This window comes from Lissotriton helveticus, chromosome 11 (assembly GCF_964261635.1).
Source record: "Lissotriton helveticus chromosome 11, aLisHel1.1, whole genome shotgun sequence".
In the NCBI taxonomy this organism is placed as follows: Eukaryota; Metazoa; Chordata; class Amphibia; order Caudata; family Salamandridae; genus Lissotriton; species Lissotriton helveticus.
In genome coordinates, this window is record NC_136072.1 from 8,986,402 (window position 1) to 9,002,526 (window position 16,125).

At 43.2% G+C, this 16,125-nt stretch overlaps 1 protein-coding gene across 1 annotated transcript in view; it reads left to right on the plus strand.

Annotated features, from left to right (window-relative positions):
* LOC144792081 (putative cation-transporting ATPase 13A4) overlaps positions 1-16,125 on the plus strand; it is a 319,809-nt gene that overhangs the window by 142,945 nt on the left and 160,739 nt on the right. The window contains exons 11-13 of the mRNA XM_078666932.1: positions 577-734; positions 2,659-2,847; positions 4,875-4,936. Of these exons, the coding sequence (XP_078523058.1) occupies positions 577-734; positions 2,659-2,847; positions 4,875-4,936 (409 nt within the window). The remainder of the gene's footprint in view (positions 1-576; positions 735-2,658; positions 2,848-4,874; positions 4,937-16,125) is intronic.

Consider the following 16,125-nt stretch of genomic DNA (forward strand, 5'->3'; position numbering starts at 1 on the left):
CCTGCCAACTAGAGACCACCAGTTCTAACACACATGTTATGGTTTCTTTTGTGTAACAACTGCTTCTCTTGTTGTTTTCTATTTCCAATAGAATGTATTTGAAATTGAGCCAAAAACAATCATGAATAAATGTAAGGACAATAATAAATCAACTGTATTGTCTCTGAGCATGGGACAAAGTAGGTAGCACTACAAGAGCCGCAACAATCAACCATGTTGATGATTGAAACATACGACATTAAGTCTAATAAATATCCTATAACTTATTGGGCCAAGCTCCAAAGCCAAGTATGAGCCTCTAGTTTCAGCTTATTGCCTTCTCTTTATTGCCACTTTCTGTTCCCACCATTATTATCTTGCATCATCCTTGCATTGGTAGCATGCTTGCTTGTTGCCTGACTAATCCAAGATGCATCCTCTTCAATCGTCCTCTTGTAAAATGTTGGTGTCAGCCACATTGTGCAGCTCTACAGATCCTGTATACACACTGTTCACTGCTGTTCACAATGGCATTGTTATATACACTTCCTTAATCATTTGCCTCTCATAATCTCATTGTTTTTCTATCTCCACTAGGATTCAACACAGCAAAAGGTGACCTGGTGAGGTGCATCCTATATTCCAGGCCTGTCAACTTCAAACTTCACCGAGACGCAGTCCGGTTTCTCATGTGTCTTGCTGTATTTGGCGTTGTGTCAGTGATTTACTCAATTGTGATATACAGCAGGGCAGGAGTAAGTAACATTTTCATGAATACATTTTTTTTGGAGACTTTTAATTACTTGGTGAATCCAGTTATAAAAGTGTATAGGTATTGGGGTGTGGGAGGTATTGGGTTAGGGCTAAGGGAGGCAGAGGAGCCTAGGGCCACTGGAGGAGCCTGGGGTTGGGCTTAGGGCTTGGAAGGCAGTGGAACATTGAGGCTTAAAAGAGGGAAGGGTATAACTGTGGCTGTAAGTGGTTTTGCCTCTTCCTGGGAGGCTGCATTTAATTCCTAGTGGCTTTTACACAAACCTGGATTTCTCCAGGGATCAACATTGATGCACCAGCAGCAGTGGAAGCACACATGGTCATTGGACAGGTGTGAGGACAGGGACTCATCTTCAATTAATGAAATAGTGTGCATGGCTGCCTGGATGACCCGGCCATATTAGCACCCATTTGTGGGAGGGAGGCCAACATGGATGGACTGTTTCAAGAATGGTAGCTTGACGAGGCCCAGGAGTAAATATTCTACTATGAAACAATGTAATGTGTGATGCCAAATGTGTACACACCCTTCCTGGATGGTTATAACACAGATCTAAAGCTGCAAAGAAAACCAAATTAATTTATAGTTGTTTACTCAATACCACTCTATGACTTAGAAATGTACTAATCCCATAAAAAGTGTGCCAATGCCCCGGACCCCTGCCAGCCCACCCGCAAAATGTAAGCACTGCTTTCAACTCAAAATGATACAGTAGACTACACATTTCTTGGGAGTATGAATCGTCAGTCCAACTTAGTTGTCCAGTGGACTGTTTTTAATGCAAAACTCAATTACCCAGATATAGGTTGTGCATTTCATAAAAGACAATTACAGCTTTAAAGTGATCAAACACAATCCTATTCTGAAAGTTTCCTGGCTATCTAATTCAGATATAATGGTTTGCACAAATCTTTCGCCATTTCTACTGGAAGATTGGTCCTCGTAAGTCCAGATCACATAGGAACATATCTCTTGTTGACATCCTCATATAGTTGTTCTAAATGTTTCAATAAAGAATGTAAAAATCTAAAGTGCCATTGGTCCTGGTGAGGCAAGCCATATGTAGTTGCATTTCTTATGTTTCTAACAAGTCTGGTCCTTATTCCATGTTCCAATCTAAAGTTACTGTGCCATGCAGTTTAACATGCCCTGTAGGTAGTGTAAAACATATTGCACACTTTACCCAAACGGACTGTTGCATTATCTTTCAGTACCCAATTAAAATATTTAATTTTGAACTTGGCCCTATCTGCCACAGAGCTACCTATGTACAGATAGCCAATAATCTTCCTGACTCAGCCTACACATATGTGCACTTACTCCTTACCTCAGCTGTCTGTAGCATATAACAAATGATTACAGTCAGTGAAACCTTATTGATGGGTCTCACACCACATCAGAGGTCCAAACCAGTAGTCCAAATGGGGAAAAAAATCTAGTTTGTGTCACATTGAGACCCAGATCCTCTAGAGACTGGTTAATGAAGGTATTGGTAAAATTAGCCCACAGAACTGTTCCCCAACACTAAAAGTGTGACTGGCGATCAGGACCGATGAAGTTGAAAGAATCTGTTTTCCTAACTCAATCTGAATGCACCACGGTTGGTGCACACAGACTGAGGAAGAGCCATCACTGATTGAGTAAAAAGGAAGGAATGTCTGAAATGTGCTTGGGTTGTGTCTGGTGTGGGTGGCAGTGTCTGCAAGGGAGTCCTTAATAGCATCCGCAAATGTAGTATATACAGAGCCAAAACAGTTTATGTATACATTGTCTTCTAAAACCATAGCTGTATATTAACTTAAGGATCCAAAATATATGAATATGGTAAAATTAGAAGTGTTAAGCATATCTAACTATAAAGGTCTACCCTTGTATTTACTTACAATGTGGTGTCCTTCTCCCACCAGAAACCCACCGAGGAAACAATACTCATGGGCATCTCCGTGTTGACCATCGCAGTGCCACCCTCTCTCATGGCTGCTCTAGCGGTGGGTGTCATGTACGCCCAAAAACGTCTGAAGAATAAGGGCATCTTCTGCTTCAGCCCTCAGCGGATCAACTTATGGGGACAAGTCAACATTGTCTGCTTCGACAAGGTAAAAGCAGCAGTTTGAGGCCATCTCTCATGCACCTGTTTACAATCACATGGGCTTTAGTATATATTCATGGGGAAGTTGAAACCTGCTATAAACAGATTTGTGTTCAGATTTATAAGGATGGATTGGGATAATGAACACAACTAGAGGTTGGCTAAGCCTGAGCTCTGCTCACACAGTCAGGCACATACAAACATTTTCAGTTACATACACACATTTTCAGTTTGACTAGTCTAACCTATAAATCCAGAGTTACACACATTTTCAGTTTGACTAGTCTAACCTATGAATCCAGAGTGTGGCCAGCTTCATCTGAAGCATAGCTAAAGGTCAACTGCCCCATCTTTGTAATGGCTTTCTTAGTCATGATGACCACCTGCTGGGACATTCTGTGCCAGGAAATCCAGAGGAAATGTGCTGAATGCTCTACATGTAAAGAGACCAGGTAGCTGGTGTGGGGACTGGCAAGAACTGGAGAGTTGGCCAAGAGCTTATTCTGTACAATAGCGATCAATGAAAAGAAATGCTTGTCGCTGTATCATTATCCCTTGACGCAACCAATAACCAACTCGTTCATAGTGACATTTCCACCATCAGTGCTGTGTGCACAGGGAGCAGAGACTAAGGGCCTAATTACGGGTTTGGCTGTGCGAGGACCACCAGACACTTGGGGACGCAGCGGTCCAGCCACTACCGCACTGATGGCCCAACTGCCCAGTTACAACTTGAGCAGTCGGACCACCATTGCAGTGTCACAGGTCAGGGGTGCAGCTGCAGCATCGCAAAGCATATTATGAGTTTCAGGACTGCCAACTGTGTTATTGAGGTCTTTACTCCATGAAAAGACTGGCAGTCCTGAAACAAAGGGAGCCCTAAAGGCCCCCTGATGTCCATGTGCATGGCGATGCATGCAGGGGGAACATGCTTGCGCCCCAATTCCTGCACAGCATGGACTTTGTAGTCCATGCCATGCAGGAACTGCTTTTCGTGCTCCCATTGTGGTGTCCAGTTCCACCATGGTACTGCCAAAAAAGCCTGCCAGACACGAGGAAATTCGTAATCTGTCAAGTGGTGAGAACACAGCTTTGGCAGTGCGGGAGCCAGCTTGGTGGTCCAATTCCCTAAACTCTTCATCAGGCCCTTAGTTGGTGGTAGCTCCAACTAATTGCAGGGAAATTAGAGTTAGCGATGCACTTAAAAAATCTGTAGGGAATATGGGGTCTCATTGTGTGAATGGTTGACTTGTATCCTTCACCAGTTGTTCTGTCCTAGAACGGAACAACCTGACACTATTTGCAAGTTTGACCCCCTTGTATCTGCCCATCAGTTTCTCAATAAAGATTTGGTTGTTGGCTGTAAAAGACAAACACCATCCAAAAGTAGTCCTGTATAGTTTATGTACATCTGGGCAGAATGCATGGGAGGGCTGCATGGTACTTACCTGCATTGTAACATCCTGGCGGGTAAAGGCTGCATATACCTTTTACCTACCCCCAGGATGGCAAGGCCTGTCCTTTCTTATACCTTTTTCCAGGCTTTGGCAACTGATGGGTTGAAAACGTCCATAATATTTGTGCAAAGAGGGTTGGGAGTTTACCTCTAAGTATGCATAGAGAAACAGTTACCGTCTCTCACCATGCTAGTGAAATATTGGCCTCATCACAAGAAACATGCCTTTTGTCTTCACAAATTCAATGTCTTTGTCAGAATGTGATGAGCTTGGACTGGCTGACCAGCAGTTTCTTTTGATTTACGAATATTTTGCAATCAAAGCTGCATGATGCCATTGTGTATTTGGATTTCAGTTGAAAAGTCAAGGCTCTAAACACAAAGGTTTAGCAATCCAAATGTATTTATAATAAATGATGGGATGTCCAAGCTAGGGAATTCAAGTGTAATTTTTCACAAATTAAATATGTAGGAAGGAGATGAAAAATGTGTAATGCAGCACAAGGACGCCTAGAATCTTCTTCATATGACACTTTCTGGAAGTGGTGCAATAATTAATATTTCACATTCTCCCACAGACAGGCACTTTAACAGAAGATGCCCTGGATCTGTGGGGACTCATCCCCTTCAGAGAGAACAGGTGAGGTTTGTCACTACCTAAATTGACATTCTTGAATTGTTTTGAGAAGACGTGGTCTGTGTCTTAAAGAACAGAAATTGAAATGTCACGTTCTTGAATTTAAATTAGTTTTCTATAATTTGTAAATGTTATATTAACATGCAGTGAAGAGACTGTGTATAGATCTGATTTGCACAGCTAAGACATCATAAGGGCCAGGATTGCTGCCCCAATGACCATACACCAGCACCCACCCTTACCCATCCACAAGCAGAGTAAACCTCCTCACAGCACATGTACTCTACTCATTTACTACAAAATAACCCTATACGAAATGCTATGTCTCAGCACCCACTACGAAACCACACAAACCACACCTATACACCCTTCTATTCCAGCTCCCACACATTTGCACCATCACTGACAAACGGTACACAATTGTATCCTATACCACTAGCAAATACCCTCATGACTAACACAACCCCATTCCACACCACAATTAACGATATCCCATCCAGACACACACACCCTGTTCTAATTATGCCTAACAGACCCCTTTTTGTCACTAATAAACCTATACTTAGCCTTCCATTGTTTCTCAAACCAACACCCTCCTCTTCTTTCTGTCCCAATAACACAACCGCACAACTCTCAGACTCCACTTCACCACATATATTACCTCTTGCAGCAAACAAGTCTAAGACAAACATTCCGAACTCCACTTCATCCCCTCTTACATACACTCTACTCGCAAACACATCACCAGCCCCTTTACCTCACAACTTCCACACGCAAACAATACTATATTAACAAATCCATCTCAGAAAACAAATACATCAGTATGTCCTTTCACTACACCTCAAAAACAAAACAATTCATACACACACCAGCACAACAAAATCTCTCAGGCATAACACCTCATAATACTTACCATCACAAACTATAAATATATACCCACCTTTCAAACTACACATATGAACAAACTCCAATACCAAGCTTTCTTTTTTCCACCACACCTAACACATATACAGCATCACAGCAACACTCTTTTAACTGCCTCTCATCAATAGGACAATTGAGAACCTTACTACATGACCCACATGCTGCACCACTACCCCTAGCTCATACACCTTCTGCCCTAAACAGCCACAAACAAAATAAGCAACGAGCCACACCTTATAACTTCGCTTCTCCATGTCTCCTGCACAACAAGGTTACACCAAAAAAACCACAACACACCACACCAACTCACACTCAAACCCTGTCTCCACCACCTACACACACACACACACACACACAGACCCATGAAAATGCATTCTTAATCTGCTGGACATGGAACATGATACAGAAAAGCTACACGTATGCTATCCTTATATACCTAATACCAACACTAATGACACACCAGTTGCAAGCCCACAAAATACTGCTCTCTCCTCTACAAAACAAAGTCACGCTATCTCAAAAGTGCATTCTCGAAACTGTCTACTAATAAATGATTGATCGCACTCTAAAAAAAAACCTCACATCCACGACCTTCTCACTGACGCAAACCAAACATACTATTTATAACTAAATCATGGTTGAGAGATGATATGGCGCCAGTCCTGCATGAAGCCGTTACTCAAGGATATCAAACAATAACTCAAAATCATATAGGCAACAAAGGAGGTGGCCTAGTTGTTGTGCTCAGGCAAACAATACATTTCACTAAAGTTGACGGCGTCTCCATAACAAATTGTGAGGGCCTTTTCACCAGATGCAATCCTACACCGTCTTCGTCCTGTAACTTCCTGCAACTTTACAGACCTCCTCCTAGCAAGGCAACATTCCCAGACACACTTCTAGACACAGTTTCAAACCTGATAACACTACACACCAACCTATGCATTGGGTTTGAGCAACCCAAGAAGCCCCATCCCGAAACAATCACCGCTGCCCTAAAAGCAGTATATCTGCATCAGATCATCCAAAAACTCACACACATCGCTGGACACATCCTAGATGTCATTTTGGCTAATAAAGAACTAATTACCTTTCACACAATGACTCGTCACATGGTCAGACCACCATTTTCTTGCATTGCAACATAATACAACACTAAGCAACGCACCTAAAACCACCTTACATGCATCCACCTATCGGCCATGGAACATACTCAATTTGGAACAATTAAACACATCTAACATCCAGTACAAATCTAGAACAATACATTCTGTTAAACTATGAGTTGCTGCAGAAAGCTTTTAATATCCTAATACCACTAAAAACCGAACAACAGAACAAAAGAAGACAAGCAACTTGTAGAAATACAGAGATAAAACAACAAATTAGAAAGCTTCAATGTGGGTGGCTCAAAACAAACACCAACCAAGACAAACTTTGCCTATAAAAAGCTACAAATTATACAAGTCTGCTATCAAAAATGCACAGAAAAAATAGTATTATGACAGAATTCAAAATGCTAAATGTGCAAATAAAGAATTCTATGAAATTCTGAATGAATTTCATAAACCAAATTGGCTAGAAGCAGCTCATTCTTTACTCAAAAGTTCACAGACAAACTGGCAAAACATTACACGGACAAAGTAGACACCTACTTAATATAGAGACATAGCATCAGCACTAACCCTTTTACAAAGCTACAATCCAAGAGTAGTCTAACCCAGCCTCTCCATTCCTTCCAAGACATTTCACAAGATGAATTTATGGACTTGGTCAAAGCAAGCAGGCCTGCTGCAAGCCCTTCTGACACCTGTACACCTCAAACCTTCAAGATAATTCTTCTAACAACCTCTGCTGCCACTCCACTAAGGAGAATCATCAACAACTCCTTAAGTACCGGAATATTTCCAGAAGAACTCAAAAAAGCCATACATACACCCATTACTGAAGAAAACAAACTTGGATCCCCTGAACCCTGACAACTACAGACCGATTTCAAATGGACCTTTCCTGGACAAACTGATAGAAAGAGCAGCATTCCCCCAGATGTCGAAATTCATTAAAGCGAATGCCATACTTTCAGACTGCCAAACAGGATTTTGCCCTGGAAGAGGCACATAATCTGCCCTCCTTGCCATCTGGGATGACCTGAAGAACACAGTTGACCGCAGCGGGTTTCTGCACTACCTGTCTTAGACTTCTTTGCTTCCTTTGACATGGTAGACCATGACACTCTGATACAAAGACTCTACGAAGCCGGCATAGAGGGGACTGCTCCAGACTGGATCGCATCCTACCTTTGCAACAGAACTGTCATCCATACCCCACCTTTCTCGATCAAACCATACTTCACAGAAGAAGGGGTCCCTCAAAGATTTAATATCTCGCCCATGCTTTTCAACATCTAAATGAAGTCATTACCAGCACTGATCAATCAATTTCACCTTGCGTGCTATAACTATGCAGATGACACATACATTTCTCGTTCAACTGCAATGCCCCAAAGACATTGGAAACTATCAATTTTCAGTTGTCTCACAGCTATGGATCAATAGATGACATTAAACCATCTCAAATTGAATGCTTCCAAAGGGAAATACTCGTGTGGTGATTGGAAACATTATGACCCACTTGCCTCATGGCCTGATGATCTCAGAACACCGTCATAAGTTTCGAAGGAAGTAAGGAACCTCAGAATGACCATGGGCTCCAAGCTATTAATGAATGCCCAGGTTAACATTCTAGCAAGATCAAGCTTTCTTACTAAAAAAACTCTGCAACTAATCTTCCCCCATTTGGTATTCCCACACAAGGTCCAGGCTACCATCTCCCTTGTTCTGTCCATAGTAGATTATGTCAATAGCCTCTACCATGAATCACCTTTAACGTTCATGAAAAGACTACTACGGATTCCGGACTCGGCTGCAAGACTACTCTTATACATAAAACAGCAAGGCCATATCTCCCCTGCCTTGAAAGCCCTGCTTCGGGTACTCGTTGCCAGAAGATCCATGTTCAAGCTGCTTTGCATCACCTACAAAGCAAAAGATTGAACAAGACTGCTCTTCATCAGGAATAAACCCCCAAACACATTCAAGAAAGGAACCTCCACTCTAGAGTGGCACCTCCCCTCAAAATTCCAAAATACAAGAAAAAATTATGGGTGGCACGTCAATCTCTATTCAAACAGCCAAACTATGGAACTCTTTACCCCCAAACATAAGATTCATGGATAACCACCTTATCTTCAGAAAGCTACTCAAGAATTGGCTCTTCCCCACATAAACACCATACGCAAACAGAAATGTACAGCATCTCTCTCTGTATATAAGCATTTATTTGTACTCTAGATATGTACCTATATGTGTATTGTTGTTTAAACGTGTATAAATACTTCTGTTAAAAATATATATACATATATAGATATTCATTAGTTCTGCTTAACAAATGTACATATTACTGATAGTTACATTATTCTATGTGTTTAACAGGTATATAAGTGACTGCATCAATAAGTAAATCTTTTATCATAACTATTTATCTATAATTGCTTCACTATTCTACAAATATATATATAAAATTCACTTAAAGTACAACACTTGAAATCCGGAGTTTATTTAATCTATCTTTAATCTACATATACTACCTTCCTTTATGCATCTATATACCTTCCACGTTCTTATGGATCTATATATGTATTACTTTTCTTCTAATTCAGCATATCTAATGCATTACCCTATTTTTCCCCCTATATCGATCAGAATATATGCTCTACCTCAACTCTGACTCATTTTAGTACAGTCACTTTTCCCCACAGGAATACTGACAATATTGCTCACACAAAGATCTGCTCGAGCTCTAGTAACAGTTATAATAGGAGGTCCATTACCCTTGGCTGTTGGGGTGTTGAAGAAGACGTATCTGGTGGATGAATTTCCTTTGCGATATTCGTCCATTTCCCATACAGCTCCTTTGGCTTGGAATCTCCATCCTCATCGGGGTAACACACTTTATTTAACTGAAAGTTTAGTCTTCCTACATCAGCATAAGTAATGTTAGCAATTTCAGAAGCCCACAACAAAGCAAACCTGGAGCCATTATGTGAAAACGGCAAAGGAATGAAAGGCGTTCCTCCCCTTTTTCTGATGAGCTGGCATCATTCCGCACACCCAACAGTTAGAAATGTTCATAGTATTGTGGGTGTGATGCAATATTTGAATGAACGTATTGTTGAGATAAGACTGTCTGTTTTTGCTCATGATAAGGAAGAGTGTAATAGACGTGCTCGATCGGGACAGGAGTTGTAGCAGTCGGTAGAGCAGGAGCTACTCCCCCTACAATCCTTGTTATTGTAGCAATCAGAACAATAATTGAAGTGAGTCCAAATTGCGGGAAAGAGAAGGGTTTTAATAGCTTTCCTAAAATCCAGCAAACACTCCATACTACGGATCTGAACAGGCAGGGAGTTCCATAACTTGGCTGCCAAATGGGAGAGGCATCGGAGTGTCTTTAGTCGAAAGATCCACTGCCTACAGAAAGAAGTAAGGCCAATCAGTGCACAAACATCCTTCTGAATACGGGGCACAAGCATGTCTAAAATTGCTTGAATGCGGTCTGGTGTAAGTGCACATCCCTCCTTAGACAGGTGGTGACCTAAATAGGTAACCAGCTGTCTACAATATTGCGATTTCTTCCGAGAGACTTTGAGATGATGAGATGCAAGAAATTATAGCAATAACAATGTTCCTTCTTCACACTGTTCAGGGGTATCAGCAGCCAACAAGATGTCATCGACATATTGAATCAGAGCCACTCGTTTTGGCACAGAGAAAAAATCAAGCTGCCTTTTCATTGCCTGGCGATAAATGCTAGGACTCTCTGTATGCTCTTGTGGAGCTCTACAAAATCTGAATGATCAATTATTCAAAGTGAAACCGAACAAATAACGGCTGCCAGAATGAATAGGTATTGAGAAAAATAAATTTTTCAAATCAATCACACTGAATGTAGTTGCAGTAGGAGGAACCATAGTAAGAAGGGTCGTGATGTCAGAGACTACCGAATATTGGGGCACTACTACCTTGTTGACTTCTCGCAGATCAAGGATAAATCTATAAACCTTAGTATCAGTGTCTTTTTTTCCAAGTGGGGAGAATAGGGCTATTACAGGTATTGTGGGGGACTTATTCCACAACCCCCACTCTGATCAAATCCTGAACAATATGTATCGATGCTCCCTCACCTTCCCGAGATATTTTATATTGGGGCAGTCGAGGCAATGAAGCACCTTCCTTCACTTGAATATGTACTGGTGGGATAACCATTTGTCCCACATCAGTATCTGATGTAGCCCACAAGGTACTAGGTTACGATGCCACAGCATATCCTCTTTAATAAGACAAGACCTGTCAACCATTGGAAAGTTATCGTTCAAAATAACACGCACACCTTCTGGGAAGCAACGTATTGTAGCACGAAAATATTTAAGCATATTTATACCCACAATGTTATTCGGGGTGTTAGGAGAAAGCAGAAATGGACATGTCGCAGTAAATTTATCAAGACTAAATGCAAGTGGCTGTGACAGTGGGCTAAGGGAAGGTGTCCCATCAAATCCTATCGATGTTATCGTTGTGCCAGACAGGGGAGCCCTAGGAACCAATTGTTTAGACCGGGCACTACGAGTAGCTCCTGTATTAACCAGAAAGTGATCTGTAGAACCCAAGACATTTGCATCGTCATAGGGACCCCTCTGATCTACTGGGACTTCCACTGGTTCTTTACCCCATCCTAGGCATTCCTATGCATAATCAGAATCCTTAAAACCATCAGCCGAATAATCAGACATTTGGTATTGGTTTCGTCTGTCAAAATATTAAAAGAAGTTGGGTTGTTTTCAATTGCCTCACATCTGGTACGATTATCTATGCCTCCTCTATTTCCCGTATTCCCTAGGTGGACTCTTATACTTCCTCTACCCCGCTGATACTGCTGACCTTGCAAATGGGGGCACTCGGAACCTCCTTGTCCAATCTCCTTACAATACACACACTGATCAGAAGACAAAGTTGCTTGAGGAAAACGGGTAGACCAGGGCGATACATCGCAAGTCTACCTCAACCACCACCTCTAAATGAGGGACCATAGACTTGAGCCAACATAACTTTTGTTTTTAAATCTTTACCCTTTTTATCCTCCTTGCTTTTGCTTCCAATTCTTGATGCTCATAATACTGGGCCATAGTCAAAAGGGAGACAGGGGAGGACGTAGTCCATGAACTCTTGCTGGCCTTCAGGTGACTAGCTATTTCTGGCAACATGTTAGCGACAAATTTGTCTACAAACAGATGCTTACCCGTGTCACCTGCCCACTAAAGTCATGGAATGTCTCTTCGAATCGTGTAAAGAAATCAGAAACAGACTCATCCACCTTCTGCTTACAAGACGCTAATGTAGTCCAATCTATTTTCTTAGGGGGTATAAGAGTTTTTAACTTATTTACAATAGCTTTGGGAAGATCTAATATCACCTGTTGTGGTCTGCGCAGGCTCTTTAGCAGCATCTATCCCCTCTAAATGCACCCAAGTAGCACCATAAGCTACATTATCATCTACCTTCGGAATTGATCTCCATATATCAGGGGGTAAAATAAGTCCAAAAAACATGTCAATATCAGGCAACGCATTGTGCTTGAGTTAATCGCTCCTTCTACTTCATAAAAAGCAGCTGGATTTTTTCACGGATCAGGCAAAGCAGCTTTAGGAGCTATAACATCTGCTCTGCTCCAAGGGGTATTGACCCAATTATAAATAAAATATCCCTTTGCATCATCTGAAGTTTTATCGTCACTTGTTCCAGCCCCCTTTGGAAGAACATACAAAGGCACAGCTTCACGAATCGTCTTCACAGTAACTACAATATCACCAGTGTATTTATCTGTCCCTGCAGCTCCTTCTTGTCGCCCCGGAGACTGAACTATTTGATCAGCCATAGCTTTACCAGCTGCCTTTTTCTCCTGTCGCAGATGGAATGCCTCAACGCACAATTTAACCACTCGCCTAATTAGATCAGACACCTGTGAAGAAAAAAAGGTGCCACCACTTAACTGTTTATAGTCAGAATTTATATCAGAGGGCTCTAGAGCATCGGAATATTTTCTAAAAGAGTATTACTTCCCAAGTAAATGTCTCTAAAAAATATAACTGCTCTAAATCTGACCATTGCTATGAAGTCTGGGGCAGGGTCACTCCTACGAGCAGGGGATCTAAGCAAGGCCTTGTGTTCAGTAGTTAAAGTAGAGCGAGTCGTTCTCCCATCTTGTTTCTCTTTATCTTCCTCATCCGATGACCAATGCTCCTCATCATAGACTTCATTCTCAGGGGCACTAGGGAATTTATACGGGGAGGAAGTCTATCTAACAAAATAGAATCATCTTGAGGTCTATTAAGCATGAGATAAATGGGGGGCCTAATAGGGTACTGGCCAGTTGCCTCTTAAGGACGTTCCCTATCTTCTTTCTCTTTTATTTCCTTCACCTCTTAATTTTTCAATTCCAATGGTTTTTGATAAATTGATTTGTGCTGCTCTTTTTGTGCTATAGCTTCTTCTTTCCTCACTCTTTCATTCACTTCTTTCTCCCACATTCCTGCACAATCAAACATATCTTATCGACTCTTTCGTTTAAACAGACACTGCTCTACATACTGAATCTTTTTTAAATCAAATGACCCATTTACTGACCATCGTAGCTCAGGATCCTTTTTGTTCCACAGTGTACTATACATTATGATAGAAATACCATATTTTATATGCATAAACCTGTCTGGTGTCCCTTCTAGGGGAGCCAGCTGACTACTTTCTAGATCCATATCGGTACCTTCAAGACAGCAACACATTCTAAGAAGTGTGCTAGGAGAAGGCATGCCAAAAATATTATAGCTAAATATAATATTACTAGCAGCCCGTCCCGAACTTGTCCGGGAGCAATCAGGCTTCCTGGACCCCCGCCCGCCTCGACATTGTGCAGCAGCAGCCAGGCCCCCGCCCACCCCGACATTGTCAAGCAGCCCGGGCCCCCGCCCGCCCCGTCCCCCGCCTGCCCGACATTGTCAAGCAGCTTGGGCCCCTGCCCGCCCCGTCCTGTCCCCCGCCCGCCCCCGCCTGCCCCGACCCCCGCCTGCCCCGACCCCCGCCTGCCCGGAGCCTTACTTCAGCCGGCGCTCCTCATTTCACCGCTCCGCCGCTCCTCGCCGCTTACCGCTCCTCCCGCCTGTCCGCCGGTCCTCACCGCCATTCCTCCGTTCCTCATCGCTCCTCCCCCTCGCCATGTCCACCGCTCCTCCCCCGCGCCATGTCTGCCGCTCCACCTCGCGTTCCTGGACGCCGCTCCTCCCCGCGCTCCTGACATCAGCACGCAGGTCGCGGCCGGCACTACTTCGAAGGGTCTACTTTTTTTTTTATGTAAATTTTTTAAATAACGCATATTTTTTACATTTATATAGCCTATGTCCATCTGCACACCCTGACAATTACAATGATGTATCGGGTGTGTGGATTGGCACTCTGGTTCCCGAGTTTACCCGCCTCAAAGGTGCAAAGTTCTTCCTTTATATTAGTAGTATAGATATAGATATAGATATAGATTTTATACAATAAAGATGTATTCATTCAACACCTCCTGTGCTGTGTTGAGGCCGGGTGTGGTAGATGGTCAGGTTCTGTGCTATGTGATGGTGGGCCAGGATCCAGAGGGTAAAGTTGTCAGGCTGCACACTGCATCCCCACAAAGTCTGGCTGGTTTTATCCTCCCTGTAACTACCTCCTTATGTGCACACGGCGTGCATTACATCTTTTTACCACGAGAGGGCGCACGAGTCCTGCAGACACCTTTCAATGTGGTTGTCTTCCAGGTTTGTCTCCTTGCTGTTCTTGTGTTACAAAGCACTTCACTTCACCCTCTTGTGTGGGAGTATAAAGTGCCGTGCCGTCCTGTATGTCTACACCATGGATTAAAACATTCCTCTGCGTTCCTCAGTCACCAGTGTGCTAAAGCATTATTTCTTTATTTCTTTATTTATTTATTTATTTGTTTTTATATAGCGCGACTTTACCCGAAGGTGTCAGAGCGCTTCACAATAGGAACAGTACAGATACATGAGAACATTACAAGTGAGCAAAATACAAAAGCAAACGTTACATTAAATGAAGCAATAATGACAATCGCGAGCCAACATAATACAATTTAAAGCACTGTCCGAAGGCAGGGCCAAGGCAGGGCCGGGGGTGCGACTCCTTGAGAGACTGGGCGCCCGGGGAGCAGCAGCACCCCAAAGTCGCTCAAGATGAGTCCGGGAGGCGCTGTCTGCTGTGAGGGGTTGTGTGTGTGCAGGGGGCACTACACAACGGCACCCCCCAGCAGCCCCGACCTCTCATGTTCCTGGAATTCAGTTGGCATCATGCCCCTTACGACCCCTGGCCTGCCGTCTGCGGCCCCCAGACTCCGAGATTGCAAGGGCAGATGCAAGAACAGAAGGGAGACGGGGCTCAGATGAGCACTGTTTGCTTTGTTTTGCTTGGCCTGGACTGGAACATTGGCGCATGCATCACAGACATTGGGTTTATTTTGCAGGTAGATTCAGTGCATTCAAATGTCTCTTTCTGATGATGGATTACGAACACACTGGGTTCATTTAGCAGCAGATTTTTTCACTCCCTCTTCTGCTGCTGAAAGCCCGATTCACCTGTCCAGCGCCCGCTCTCTCCCCTCCGCCCGCCCTGGAAAGCAGAGACGAAACCAAACTCGGGCGAACAGCAGGCCGTGAAGTGCTTGGCTTGCATGGGACTGGGTACGGAGCCGCAAACCTGCCAACAGTCTTTGGACATTTCCTGTTTTAAAACCACTCATTCGTTCGCAGAAAAGCAACCACATAACTTGTAACCCAAGATGAACTTACTGGAAATCGGACTATATGACATGAAGCCCTAATCAATAACCGTGTCCGCCCGGTCCGCTGCTCCTCACCGGCCGCTCGTCACCGCTCCTCCCCCGCACCATGTCCGCCGCTCCTGACGTCAGCACGCAGGTCGCGGCCGGCGCTACTTCTCAGGGACTATTTTTTTTTATGTAATTTTTTTTTAAATATAACATATTTTTTTACTTTATATAGCCTATGTCCATCTGCACACCCTGAGGATTACAAAGATGTATCGGGTGTGTGGATTGGCGCTGTGGTTCCCGAGTTTACCCGCCTCAAAGCCTCAAAGTTCTTC